The sequence below is a fragment of the Pteropus medius genome, unplaced genomic scaffold, assembly GCF_902729225.1.
Source record: "Pteropus medius unplaced genomic scaffold, Ma_sr-lr_union100, whole genome shotgun sequence".
NCBI classification, from domain to species: domain Eukaryota; kingdom Metazoa; phylum Chordata; class Mammalia; order Chiroptera; family Pteropodidae; genus Pteropus; species Pteropus medius.
The window spans coordinates 470,554-484,555 of NW_024349566.1; the positions used below are offsets into that span (position 1 = coordinate 470,554).

General features: G+C 45.8%; 1 protein-coding gene, 1 long non-coding RNA gene and 2 other non-coding genes across 4 annotated transcripts; all 4 read right to left on the reverse strand.

Annotated features, from left to right (window-relative positions):
- Positions 1-3,168: 3,168 nt before the first annotated feature.
- Positions 3,169-4,939, reverse strand: LOC120618909 (uncharacterized). The gene is made up of 5 exons (XR_005657328.1): positions 4,807-4,939; positions 4,586-4,624; positions 4,326-4,365; positions 3,630-3,815; positions 3,169-3,408 (listed from the first exon to the last, which is right to left on the reverse strand). It is a non-coding gene; the product is annotated as an uncharacterized LOC120618909 (long non-coding RNA).
- LOC120618976 (small nucleolar RNA SNORD52) lies at positions 3,913-3,980 on the reverse strand. The gene has a single exon (XR_005657335.1). It is a non-coding gene; the product is annotated as a small nucleolar RNA SNORD52 (small nucleolar RNA).
- LOC120618977 (small nucleolar RNA SNORD48) lies at positions 4,467-4,531 on the reverse strand. The gene has a single exon (XR_005657336.1). It is a non-coding gene; the product is annotated as a small nucleolar RNA SNORD48 (small nucleolar RNA).
- A 3,018-nt stretch (positions 4,940-7,957) lies between the features above and the next one.
- On the reverse strand, positions 7,958-10,889 carry HSPA1B (heat shock protein family A (Hsp70) member 1B). The gene has a single exon (XM_039882986.1). It carries the CDS (start codon positions 10,401-10,403, stop codon positions 8,478-8,480), a length of 1,926 nt encoding a protein of 641 aa, XP_039738920.1. The 5' UTR covers positions 10,404-10,889; the 3' UTR covers positions 7,958-8,477.
- Between the last annotated feature and the right edge of the window lie 3,113 nt (positions 10,890-14,002).

Here is a 14,002-nt window from a genome sequence, read left to right on the forward strand (position 1 = left end):
CAAAAGTTTGTAAGTTTATTTCTTGGCTCTAGGATTTCCCCACAACCTAAATTACAACCATAAGCTCTGCTGGCACAAGTTTGGATCTAGCCCACAGACCAAGGCATTTGGCTGACCCCAGCCAGTGGGCAAACTTTACTCCCTGAACAGGAGTGGCCACCAGCTCCTGGCTTCATGCCTTGTGGCTGTAACAGAGCGGGAGAGTAGGCGATAAGGTCAGAGATAACAGAGCTAGACTGGGAGGTCCTTGTTAGATGGTCCTTCTAAAGACGGGCATTCACTGAGAGCCATTGCAGGATTTTATGCAGGGGAGGGACAAAATCCAAGTCATAATTCGAAAGAAACCCTCTGGTTATCGTGTGGACAGGCCATAATGGGACAAGGGTGGAAGCCAAACAAGTCAGGAGGCTATTGCAGTCATGTAGGCGAGTTGATGGTGGCTCCTCCAGGAGTGGAGTAGCAGTGATAGGAGATGCAGTTGGATTTTGTTTTTCAAAGTAGTGTCAACATGATTTGCTAACAAATTAGATAAAGTATGCAAGAACAAGAGAAGACTCGAACAGATTCAAAGGGTTCTAGCCTGAGCAACTAGCAGGGTGGAAGTGTCGTCTGGAGGGCCTGGCACTGGCCAGTTGAGTATTTCCAGGATGAGGACTGAGAGAGGCCAAGGCCAGGCTGTGGGAGGCTCACTGAGGTGACTGAGATAGCAGGCCAGTCTCTGCTCAGAGTAACTATAGAGAGATATGGGGATATTTGCTTGGTGGGTTGGGAGGGAGGGCTGTTTACTTCTGAAGTTACTCCACTCCTACGGCTGGTAGGGTGTTTATCAAATTATCGTAAACCCAGTGAGGGCAAGCCATGGCGCTTAAGGATGCTAAAGACTGAAAAACGATTTTCCAGCCTGGAATAAAGTTCACGTGACCACTTTCACTATGGGTGGAGCTCAATCTTACACCCCATACCTAGGGTTGTCACAGGAATGTGGGTCCCAACATCCAGAGGAAGACCATGCAAATAAGGGAAACAGAATGCAGGAGTCCCTAGAAAGAGGAAAAGAAGTTGACTATCTAACAGCAATATCAGGGGTTAAAGAAGGGTGGGTGAGGTACTACCTAGACTAGGTAAGTTAATGACTAAGCTAAAGTATGAGTCTAATACATAAATATGGTGTGCTGTGTGCTAGGCACTGTTTTAAGTGCATTTACATATTTTTAAACTGAATAACCCCGTAAGGGTAGGTACTCTTTTATCCATTTACAAATGAGGAAATTGTGAGTGTGGCTAACTTAGCTAAACAGTAGCCTAACCAGTCTCCTATACTTCCTATGTTGATAGTCACCCTAGAAAACTGCACTTTCAAAAAAAGTGCAGTTTTTTAAAAGTCCTCATACACACTACTCAGACACCCATCAACCTAAACAAAGTTTTTATTCAAAATAAAGAGAAATGTGTATAGAGGGTGGAATCTAAATTTACAGGAAAATACATGAACCAAAAAATGCAAGTTGCAGAACTACATGAGGAATTAATCTATTTATAAAATTCAAAGATACAAAACCAAACAACATACTGTTTAAGGATGCAGAATAAAACTATAAAGAAAAGTCAGGGAATGATAAAGCCACAGCTCAGCTGGGTGGTTTCCTGGGTAGAAAAGAGAAACTGAATCAAGGGCAGGTTCACTTGTTATTAGTGATGTTCTAAAGCTAGGTGGACACGCTGGAGACAAATGAATTTCAATCCTTAATACTTCCTACCTGAGCTTTAAAATTATTTAACATCCCTGACCCTTCTTTTCTTGCCTGTAAAGTGGGGTAGATAATATCTACTTTGCAAGGTTGATTTTTAAGGATCCAATGAAGTGAAACATGCAAAAAGCCTAGCACAGACGTATGCACTAAATACACAGTAGCTGCTAAGATCATGATACAGAAAGACACCCCGAAGCAAACAGAATCATGTGCTTGGGACGTTCTATCATTTAGTACTTAATCGCAAGAATTCAGAAATCCATGGAGGAAAACAGTCATATTCTTTTCCTATTCTCATCCCATCCCAGTCCCAACCCCCTCTACAAAATTAACCTTAACTGGTAGGCTAGTTTGGTTCTTGCCTTAAGAATAGAGCCAAGTGAAGAGTTTTAATATTTTTAGCAAAGTATTATCTATTTTAACCCACCATGTTCTAGAGAACATGTTTCTTTTAAACAGGGCTAATCCTAAAGTTTTGAGCCAAGGACTGAAGTTCAAGGGAATCTTTGATCAGAGAATAGCAGTGGGAGCAGGTGGCCCTATCCTCAAGGATTAACATAACAATTTCAAAGAGAAAAAAATAACTAGCAAATGTGATTAAAATAAAGGATAGAAAAAATCTGCTATCAGTAAGTAGTAGAGACCAAGCTGGAAACGTCCAGATGAGTCAATCAAAAAAATAATATGATCTCACATGTGGCATCTAAAGAACAAAACAGAAACAGATGATTACCAGATGGGAGAGGAGCTGGATGAAAAAGGGATTAAGTACAAATAGGTTACAAAATAATCATGGGAATATGAAGTGCAGCATAAGAAACAGTCAATAATAATGTAATAACCATATATAGTGCCAAGTTAAGAATTTAACGAAGCAAAGGCATCACTTTGTAAGTTACAGGTCTAATCACTATGGTGTACACCTGAAACTAAAATGCTGTCAACTCTAATCGAAAAAATTTAAAAATGACCAGCATGTTAAAAAAGTCAATAGGTACAGAAACTGATGAGAAAAAGAAATACCACTTGGAGTAATGATGGCTACCATTCATCGCCACAATTTTTTTCATCCTGTAAAACAAACTATCCCAACTACTAGTATATTCTTTTAAAACTTATCTGGACAACTTTTCACAAATTCATCAAAAGAAATTAGGTGCCTATGCCAATATTATCGTAAAAACCCCAAACGCTTGTAACTAACTTCTAACACATTAGAATTCTATGGTAATCAATCGAGAAAACTTTAACATCAATGTCGGTGCATCATACAAGCTGTTTCTTGTACACACCTGTAAAGAGATACAACTAAATATCAACTGTAATGCTCCCTCGCTGGTGGTTACTACCTTTCATTTTCCTAAATCTTGTTTAACAATCTGAACAATCTTGTTTTCAATGAGACTAAAGAATCTACTTTATTTGCTTCAAAATATTTTATTGGAATCCTTTTGATACAACCAAACACTTCTTGTAGGACAAAGTATAGAAGAGAAAGCTGATATTTAAGCACTCCCAAATTTTTAGGCAGTTTTTTACTCCAATAAGTTGACAGCTGCTCACACTGGTGAGCAGGAATGCAGGAAATGTAGAAAGATGTTAAGTTCCTGGGATCTGCCCAACATGAGACAAGAGGGCATCCTTTGACGGCAAAATCCTGAAATTTCATTTAAAAAAAAAAAAAAAGGCATTAGAACCATGCAGACAACTGTCATTAAAACATGAAGCTGGTTGGGCAGGGGAGTTCCTACACAGGGTTAAAAGGGAAGTTTAAAAGTGGATCATGTGGTTTCAAAGATCCTCAGAGAAATGCTGAGACTGTAGTCTAACCAGGTCATCACTACCACTCTGGGGCTGAAGAAAAACCTGCATACTCACCACAGTAAGCCAGATAGAAGGATCATGGCTCTTGTCATAACCTTAAGTGGCAGAAACCATCACCTAGGCATTCCAGCCATCTCAACAGCACTTCTCCAAGAGGAGTAACCAAAGGCCTTCAGTCATCAGGTTAATGGTGAATCTCTATGAAGGGGCATGCCCCTGGCTGGGCTTTTAGAGCTCATGCTAGAAAGATGAAAACAGAGTAAGCAATGAGAAGAGCAAGCAGTTATGGCACTCTCATTGGTCCTTCTCAGAGACCAAAGTAGCCAGTTCCCCAAATGAGTCAGAACTTAATTTTTGACATCAGGACCAGTGTCAGAGACTCTAGTCTGAGAAATCATCATTCCCAATTTAGGGAGACCTGGATCAATGGAAGCCATTCTGGGAAAAGATTTAGTACATTCAAAGACACAGGGATAGGCAGTTTGGGAGAGGAAAGACCTAGGTGATAAACTGAGAACTGCATAGAATAGCTCCACCAGGGGGGCCCCAGCATATTGGGGAGTTGACAGTAGAGAACGTGGAGAAACAGGTTTAACCCGTTTTAGACAAAAATACGGAGTGTTATATTTTCAAAAAGTAACTGTTACAAGGAAAATGTAAACCAAGTGAAATGTTTGCAGATGCAAGTATTCATTAAAAAGCAGTAAAGCGCTTTGCGAAGATGGTCTGTGAACCGCTGACCACTCTCACCTTTACTCAAGGAAAACACACCGGTGGACGTCTCAAAGCCCTAACGGAGAAAGTAAACACAAGAAAAAGTGATTAAGGTTTCCTATCCATCAACTTCTTCCTGAACCCAGATACTGAGGATCCCAGCCTGGGGAGGGAGGTGGTCAGCGCGCTGCGGTGATGGCGTCAGCGAGACACTCAGTGAGTCACCTGGAGTCATCATCACCCCTGTCCTACCCCAGGGCAACCACCAGCCACTGCATCTCGCACAACCCACTCACCCTCGTGGCGCTGTAGACCCTCCTGGGAGAATATGGGGCCTGTAAAGAAACAAATGGGTCAGCAAACGCCGGGGCGACTCTAGCCGAGTCGCCCCCGCTCCGGACTGGGTCAGTTCCACGTGGTGGCGTCACGGAGACATCAGAAACTCTAGTCTGCAAAAATGGTTCATCCTGCTCAGTCCAAGCCTGCGACCCCCTCAACCAGCAAGAACTCGAAATACCTGCCCGCGGTCGGCTGCTCAAAGATGACCAGGGCACCCATCCCCCCTCGTTTAGGGGTTGCGCAGCAGCCACCAGAGCAATACCAGAGAACCACTCTTCGCACGGAACTGTCCTCAGAAAGAGAACCCCAAAGCCGGCGCCGGGCTATTTATGGTGGCGTGAGGTCGGGGGCCTGACGTCCATAGCTGTCTTCTTAGGTGCCTGGTTCGACCCGCGATATTTCTCCATCTTTCTTCCAAACGAGAATACAAAAAAGTAAAAGAGAGGCTACCAGTCAGTGAATATTGAACACTCTCACACTATTCTAGGCAAATATTCGGAGATGTTTTGTGAATTCTGGAAAACAAAAAACAGGTGACCTGACTGGCCAGGCTAGAGAAAGTCCCCGGCTCCCGCTAGACGCATGCGCAGCTAAGCGCTCTTTTTAGCAGCATGGGGCCTTCTGGAGTTGTTAATGAATCATAGCCTTTTCCTTTGTCCTTACCTGTCCCAGCTTGGGGTCTGGGTCACTCTCAAGGGATGCCAAAAGCGAAATCTGAATTCGCAACCCTAATGGAGCCCAAAGACCTGTCAGGCTCATTAAGCTTTATGTCTTTTTTTAATACTGTCTTAAGGTGTATTTGACTACAATAAACTGCACACATTTAAAATGCACAATTTGATAAACATTTAAAAATCATTCTAACCTTTTTTAAGTGTACACTTCAATAAAGTATATTCACATTATAGTGTAACAAGTCTCCAGAACTTTTTCATCGTGCAAACTGAAAATCTATACCCATTAAACAAGTACTCCCCACTCCCTGCTTCTTCATATCTTTTTTCATGAGCAGTGTAAGGCCTGGGAGTTAGTCAGAAACAGTGAACATATTCATTATGCTCTGAATAGCACCATATTGAAGGTAGCGTTGGAAGCAAACCAATTAGTGTGGGGTGGCAACAGCCAGGCCCTATTCCCCCTTCCCTAGTCATTTGCTCTTGGCCCTTAATTCATCAACTCGAATATTATCCCAAATCCTACCTGGACCCTTCTACATCCCCTGATGTATGTTGGCATCTTTTTCATCTTTTGCACAAAAGCCACATATAACGGTGACTTGTAGGTTCCAAATCATACAAATCAGTCTCCTTTTTGAGATACAATTTAGGCACAATGAGCATAGAATAAAACTTGGAAGAAGGCCATTGTGAGTGCAGGAAATATATACTTTTACTTTCTTCTCCTGCAATTATCTTTCTATTCTGCCCTCCCTTCCCCCAAAGTTTCAGCCTTCCATCAAAAAAATCTCTTTCAAGAATCCTATGATATTTACTTATCTGATACATTTCTCAGCTCCTAGGGGCCAACTTCCACCTATGGCTGATGTTGCAAAGTGATTTTGCTTTAAGTTTCAAGATGTGTACCTGTACATGTAGGCAACGATATACTCTGATGTTGCTTCCTAATGAACCATTTTCCTAATGAGGGTATCATGAACTTAATTGGCCCAGACTCAGGAATTCTTTTTTGCTCCATTATACGGTTGCTGGAGATGCTGTTACTAGAGATTTCCCTAACCTCTATTATTGCTGCTGCAGCCAGTGGATCACACTTTAAGGCCTTTCAAGCCTTCAGCCTCCCACTCAGCAACAAGCCCCTTACCATCAGCTGCTGCTCCTGGAAGCACTGACACATTCCTGCTTCCCTTTCCCATCCTCTCTAAGCCCCTAAAAGTACAATCAGGAGTAGTCTCTGGTGCAGCGTTTTCTCAACTTTGGCTGCACATTAGAACTTGAACTCTATATAATGCCTTAGCCCACTCCTAGAGATTCTGAATTGGCCTGTGGGAGGCTTGGCACCTGTATTATTTTTTTAACCTTCCCAAATGACTTTAAGATATCATTAGGTTGAAGAACCATGCCTCGAAGCTAAAGGATTTATTCCCTCTACTGTACTTAGTATGTGCTATGGTCATAGCCTATATTATAGTGCACCTATCTTGTAAGTAAAAGGTTTTTGAGAATTGGCCCAGGAACCAAAGAACTCTTACTACATTTCTTTTCCTTTACAAACTTTTGGGGAGGGCTTCCTATGCTTTGTCATTCCTAAAATGCTTGATTTTCCCAGACAGTAAGGATTTATTGAAAGATATAACAAGGAACTTTAATTTGTTTGATTCCGGAGTTGTTATTTCCAGGCTGTTTTTGGCAGGCAGGAAAGAGGTTAGGGTCCTCTCAGGCTAGAGGAAGTGTTCAGGGCACCTAACTGCTAGGCAAGAAGAATCCCCCTAAGAAAGGGCATGTGTGGGAGGAAAGCAGATCTTCCCAGCTCTAAACTGTACAGCTTTGATGTCCTTCTTTCTTCATAAATTTGCTAGTATTGCCCTGCATGTAGTTGAAGTAACCACATCCACATGCTTACCTATTAAAAAAAAAAAAAGCTTTAGAATACCTGATGTGTAGAGGGTGGTGGGATGAGGATTTCTGAGGATCATTGGGGTAACTCAAAGAAACTGGTAGTGCCTGGCCCATCCCTCTTTATTGCCATGCCCCCAAACTCTGAGTATCTAACTCTTCCAGGCTCTCACTTGGAAAATTGCAGCTAGGATGACCATGGCTGAAGGTGTTGCATGTCTATACACATTTCTGCTCAAAATAATCATAGAACTTTATAATTAAGGCCATTTAGACAAAATAAAAAGAGACAACCAAAACTGAAAAGCTAAATAATTTGTACTTGATCACCAGGTGGGATTTACAATCGGAATGTGAATCTGCATCTCATTTTTGCTGTTTTGTACACTCATAAATGCATTAAACCTAAATAAAAGACTGGAAGACTCATAGGTCAAAAGGGGGTACTGAAGACCTCTGTACATTTGAAGTGCAAGAGTGACACTTTAAACCCACATCAACCTCTCCTCGCCAAACACCTTTTGTAGCTCCTCTCCCTTGTTTTTTCTAAAACAAGCCCCACTCCAATCAAAATGCTCACTTAGAATTTTTGTTTTCTAACATATGTTGTTTACCGCCTAGATTAAGTCCCAACAAACATAGCCATAGCCATGGCTCCTGACATGTATACTTCTCTTCAGATGTACTATCCCTTTCAGTCTATGGAATTCAGACATTTAAGAGTCCATTATCCCTCCCGAACAAAAAACATAGGCAAACTTTATTAACATTTTATTGTTATTTTCATCCTCACTATACAAGTCATTTAAAAAACCATTCCATGACTTTGGTATTTACAAAACCAAAAAAAAAAAAATTGGACAGAGGGTGGCAGTGTTGGTTCACTTGAGATAAAGGAAAGACACCCTTAGAGTACCAAGTTACATTCAGTGGAAATAATTCTACAGAACACATTGGCTATACCACAAAGGCAAAATAAAGACGAGCAAGTGAATCAAGTTACAAACTAACTTTATATTGAACTCAAATAGTAGACAGCTGAAAAATAAAATATATATAGGCCAGTAGCAAGGTCCTTAGGTCACCTACTTTCAGAGACAAATTTGAAAAACACTGAAAAAGGCAGTTCCTAACGATACCAAAAGAGACACACAGCTAAACTTTACACACAGCTTGCAAAATTGAGAGCTGATGAAAGGCAAATATATGGCAATGCAAAGTCTCGAATCCCATCTGTTTTCATAACAAACGTGACCAGGTCTGGAAAAGCCTCCTCCTAATCCACCTCCTCAATGGTCGGGCCAGACCCAGAGCCCCCCTTGGGGGCCTGGGCCCCAAAACCACCGGCCCCGGGGCCACCCGCCCCCTGGTACAGTCCGCTGATGATGGGGTTACACACCTGCTCCAACTCTTTCCTCTTGTGCTCAAACTCCTCCTTCTCGGCCAGGGTGTTGGCGTCCAGCCAGGAAATCACCTCCTGGCACTTGTCGAGCACCTTCTTCTTGTCCGACTCGCTGATCTTGCCTTTGAGCCCCTCATCCTCCACAGCGCTCTTCATGTTGAAGGCGTACGACTCCAAAGCGTTCTTGGCAGACACCCTCTCGCGCTGGACCTCGTCCTCGGCTTTGTACTTCTCCGCCTCCTGCACCATGCGCTCGATCTCCTCCTTGCTCAGGCGGCCCTTGTCATTGGTGATGGTGATCTTGTTGGCCTTGCCGGTGCTCTTGTCCGTGGCCGTGACGTTCAGGATGCCATTGGCGTCGATATCAAAGGTCACCTCGATCTGGGGCACGCCCCTGGGGGCAGGTGGGATGCCACTCAGCTCGAAGCGCCCCAGCAGGTTGTTGTCCCTCGTCATGGCCCTCTCGCCCTCGTACACCTGGATCAGCACTCCGGGCTGGTTGTCCGAGTAGGTGGTGAAGATCTGCGTCTGCTTGGTGGGGATGGTGGAGTTGCGCTTGATCAGGGCAGTCATCACGCCCCCGGCAGTCTCCAGCCCCAGCGACAGAGGAGCCACGTCCAGCAGCAGCAGGTCCTGCACATTCTCGGACTTGTCCCCCATCAGGATGGCTGCCTGCACCGCCGCCCCGTAAGCCACCGCCTCATCCGGGTTGATGCTCTTGTTGAGGTCGCGCCCGTTGAAAAAGTCCTGCAGCAGCTTCTGCACCTTGGGGATGCGGGTGGAGCCCCCCACCAGGACCAGGTCGTGGATCTGGGCCTTGTCCAGCTTGGCGTCACGCAGAGCCTTCTCCACTGGCTCCAGGGTGCCCCGAAACAGGTCGGAGCACAGCTCCTCGAAACGCGCCCTGGTGATGGACGTGTAGAAGTCGATGCCCTCGAACAGGGAGTCGATCTCCAGGCTGGCCTGCGTGCTGGACGACAGGGTCCTCTTGGCCCTCTCGCAGGCGGTGCGCAGCCGCCTCACGGCTCGCTTGTTCTGGCTGATGTCCTTCTTGTGCTTCCTCTTGAACTCCTCCACGAAGTGGTTCACCAGCCTGTTGTCAAAGTCTTCCCCTCCCAGGTGGGTGTCCCCGGCCGTGGCCTTCACCTCGAAGATGCCGTCGTCGATCGTCAGGATGGACACGTCGAAGGTGCCCCCGCCCAGGTCGAAGATGAGCACGTTGCGCTCCCCCTTGCCGGTCCTGTCTAGGCCGTAGGCGATGGCGGCGGCCGTGGGCTCGTTGATGATCCTCAGCACGTTCAGCCCCGCGATCACCCCTGCATCCTTGGTGGCCTGGCGCTGCGAGTCGTTGAAGTAGGCCGGCACGGTGATCACCGCGTTGGTCACCGGGTAGCCCAGGTACGCCTCGGCGATCTCCTTCATCTTGGTCAGCACCATGGACGAGATCTCCTCGGGGTAGAACGCCTTGGTCTCCCCCTTGTAGCTCACCTGCACCTTGGGCTTGTCCCCGTCGCTGATCACCTGGAAAGGCCAGTGCTTCATGTCCGACTGCACCACCGGGTCGCCGAACTTGCGGCCGATCAGCCGCTTGGCGTCGAACACGGTGTTCTGCGGGTTCAGCGCCACCTGGTTCTTGGCGGCATCCCCGATGAGCCGCTCGGTGTCGGTGAACGCCACGTAGCTGGGGGTGGTGCGGTTGCCCTGGTCGTTGGCGATGATCTCCACCTTGCCGTGCTGGAACACCCCCACGCACGAGTAGGTGGTGCCCAGGTCGATGCCGATGGCTGTGGTTTTAGCCATGCCGGTGCCCTGCTCTCTCGCTCCGCGCTGAGGTTCGGGCCTGAAAACCGCGGCCGGGATCCGCGAACAGAAGCTCGGTCCTTTCCGAAGCCGGGAACTGAAGGCCGGTGCCGCAGGGGTTCGTCCTCGGAGGCAGTGGGTCCGTGGAAGCGCGCTCACGAACACCAGACAGCAGTTCGACAACTAGCTTGTCTCTGCAGGCTCGCTGTTTTCCCCGTGGCGAGCGGCTCTGTATTTATAATTCTTCATCGAGCCTCCCCCTGTTCCCAGCTCACCCAATCACCAGGCTCGGAGGCGCTGCCTGGTCGGGAACATTCCAGGGGATTCGCCTTGCGTCCTGCCCCCAGTCTTTGCCAGACCAATCAGCGTCCTGGGTGCCGCCCCACCAGAACTCTCCAGACGGTTCTCGTATTCTTGGGAGGGAACTGGAGTCTTAAAGGGAGGAGGGAACTGGAGTCTTAAAGGGAGGAGGGAACAGCGCTGTGAAGAGTGGGCGTGACTCCGCCCCTCAGTCTACGTTTCATGGGCAATGTTGGCCGCCTGCAACCCAGTTGAAATTGACGGGAAGAGTCAGCTCTTTGCTTGTACGTAGTTGTAGGGCGTGAAAGGCTGGTGCGGTTCAAACTAGTTTGATGATTTAAGGTAGAAAAGTTCCCGAATTTCTTCAAGAGGTTGGGAGTAAGTGTGGGCCAGAGAGACTCTGGACCTTGTCGCTGACGGACAGGGTCGCGTTTGGGCCGGCTAGCCAAGCGTCTTTACGGCCTGGACTTTCCTGGCCATCCATGGCGTTTCCCATCTTATTTTTTAAATGGGGAGGAGAAGGAAAGAGATAATGCGTTGTAGTGTTTGACATCTTTAACCTACACGTATGGACTATCTGGGGATGGGGGAATCTGAATTTTCAAATGAAAAGCAATCAGGTAAACCGGCGGTTCTTGAACTGGGAAAGGTCCCCTTTGCAGAAGAAGGAATGAGATAGTTCAGGGGTGGGGAGAGGGAAGGGCTGGGCTGGGTTCGCAGCGCCAGGTCCACGCCCAGAGTCGCTCCTCTTTGCCTCAGGCTAGACTCGGTTGTGAAGAAGAAATTTCCCGTAGAACTTGGCCTTAAGGCCTTTTGGACTTCTGCCTTTCATTCCTGCTTCCTAGCCTGGTGTCCGAGCCAGTCCTGTCCCTCCTCTCTGCCTTCTCAATTCCTGCTTAAGCCTCGGAGTGTGGGGTAGGACCAGGGTTAACCTCAGAGTCTGGAATTCGTTCTTTGGCCCTGCTTTTGCAGCCCCTAGGCTCTCCACTATTTTGAAATAAATGGAGGGATGAGTGCGAGGGAGAGGCAAGGTGTTAAATTCTCTTTATCACCATCATATGGCACAGCTGGTTGGGAGGTGGCCTGTTTTAATTAAACATGCTGGGAATTTGCTGTGAGGTGGAAGGCTTTCGCTTGACCCAGCTTCTAGTTCTAGCCCTTGTAAAATTTCAGATTATTTGCGGTGCACTTAACGAACCCGCTTAGTTTTTTCATCCTCAATTCCAACTTACTATGAATTACCCTCCCTTTTGTTTTAAAAACAGTCACATTTGGTAATTTGTTTCAGCCTTTTTTCCTTCATCCTTTGTGGGGTTGCAAGACCCCTTAGTTAGGTGCCCGAAGTGAAAAGGTGAGGTACAGTAAAGCATAAGTACTGGGTTCACAACCCACCGAAAAATAGACTCATTGCTATATCCACATGTCTTGAGCACAGAAAACATAAGAACACAAGTGGGAGGAGGCAGTTTTTGAAGAAGGGAAGGAACACTTTTGAAGACTTTGCTCAGTTGGCATCTTTTACACACACACCTGTCCACTATCAAAACACCTCTTCCTAGAATTTGGAAGCATTCAGTTTATAACTTGTTCAAACTAATCTAAACTGATGTTGCAAAAAGGTTGCTGATGTTGCAAAAAGCTTGCTGTGCATTTGTGTGTGCAGGTAGTAACTTTACATTCAGATGTAGCTCCCTAATAAATCACCTCCTTATTCTAAGCAAACTGGTTAAACTTAAGGAATTTTCTATTTCTTTATGCAATCTGCCTGGAGATTCTCCAAAATTCCATTTTAGCTGCCCAGTGTATTAATATTTACAGAGACTCTTAACCTCACCCCCACCCACCCACCCACCCCTCTCTGGAAGCTTCCTCACCCTGAGCTGCTACCAGCTATAGTCTGGATTCACTCCTTCCTTTTCTCCAACTCTGCAATTTAGAATACTTCTCTATTGGCTAGAAGCAAAAGACATCCCTGTCTCCATCACCTGGCGGAGACAGGTGGTGGTAGGGGCTCTTACGGCTGGTGGGTGGAAGAAAAAGATCCACTAGAAATGCTGTTTTCCATGAATCAGACAGTCAGACTACGCACTGTGGATGGTTTAGAAACCTAAACACCTATGTTCCTTTTCTATTTCCTAACAGGAAGAGGGGCTCCTGAACTTTGTCTTTCCTTTTACACTGATGCTTCCCAAGGCAGAAATCCAGTTACAGATTTAATTGATGTCTAAACTGCCCATAAGAACTCCAAGAGATTTTCAAGAACTTTAACTTGATTAATTTTGTAAGTAGGTTTGTTGATGTAAGAAACATCCAAACCTGTAGAGAATTTTTACGAGTTTATTTGAACCAAACCAACAACATATGCTGGGGAGCAAGATCTCAAATGCTCTTGAGATCTGGAGAATGGCAGTTTTGCAGCATATTTTATACATTAGAATCAAAGAAGACCTAAGAAAGGTGCATGAAATCCATTGGTGGTAGATTAAGGAAGCAGGAGAAAGCATGGGGTGGGGGTGTATCTCTAGGATGGGATAAAAGGCAAAATGGAGAAACACATACTTTTATATTGGTGGCATTTACAGCACATAGAGATGGTACTGGGGAACAAGGTAACAATGAGGTATTCTGTGGTCTCATGCTCTGGTGGTCTTGTGCTCTGATGTCGGGAGTTGTGACTTCCAGGGGTAGGAAAAGAAAATTACTCTGACATTTCAAAGGTATATTATCTTCAGTGCATAAGTACAGTGGACAGAGCTCACTTGGTAAAGACTGACCTTTGCGAAGGAAACTGTAGGCCTGAGACGTGACTACTATGATCTGTCCAGTTAGGAATTTTTGATCAGACCATTTTGTATTGTTACTTTTGATCATTGAGCTTGTCAGACCTGCTATGTGCTGCTGCCCCTGGCTCTGCCCTGCACACCCCCACACCTCCCCCGCCCCACCCCGCAAGCTTTTCAGGTTTATTGCATAGCCCCATTTTGGTTCACAAGTTTTTATCTGGTTTGGTGTTTGGAAGTAGCAAAGTTCAGGTTCCCCAAGCTGGACGGGCTGTCAGGTGTTTTTAAGGGTGGGGGACTGGAAAGGGATTGCCAAGAACACTGATGGCTGCTGACTGCCAGTGGCAGGAAATGTGGGAGAGGGAAGCCTTTCTCACCCCATAGCTTCAAAATCTTTTTTCTTCTCTCTGCTTTGTCCTATAGTTTCTCAAACAGTACCGTGTCACCTCAATTTTATTCATTAAAAAAAAAATGTATAATTCTGTTTATCCAGAAAAAAAGCAAGAGATAATTGATATG

Coding starts and splice junctions, on each gene's coding strand:
- HSPA1B (XM_039882986.1), bottom strand. CDS start 10,403: ATGGCTAAAACCACAGCCATCGGCATCGACCTGGGCACCACCTACTCG.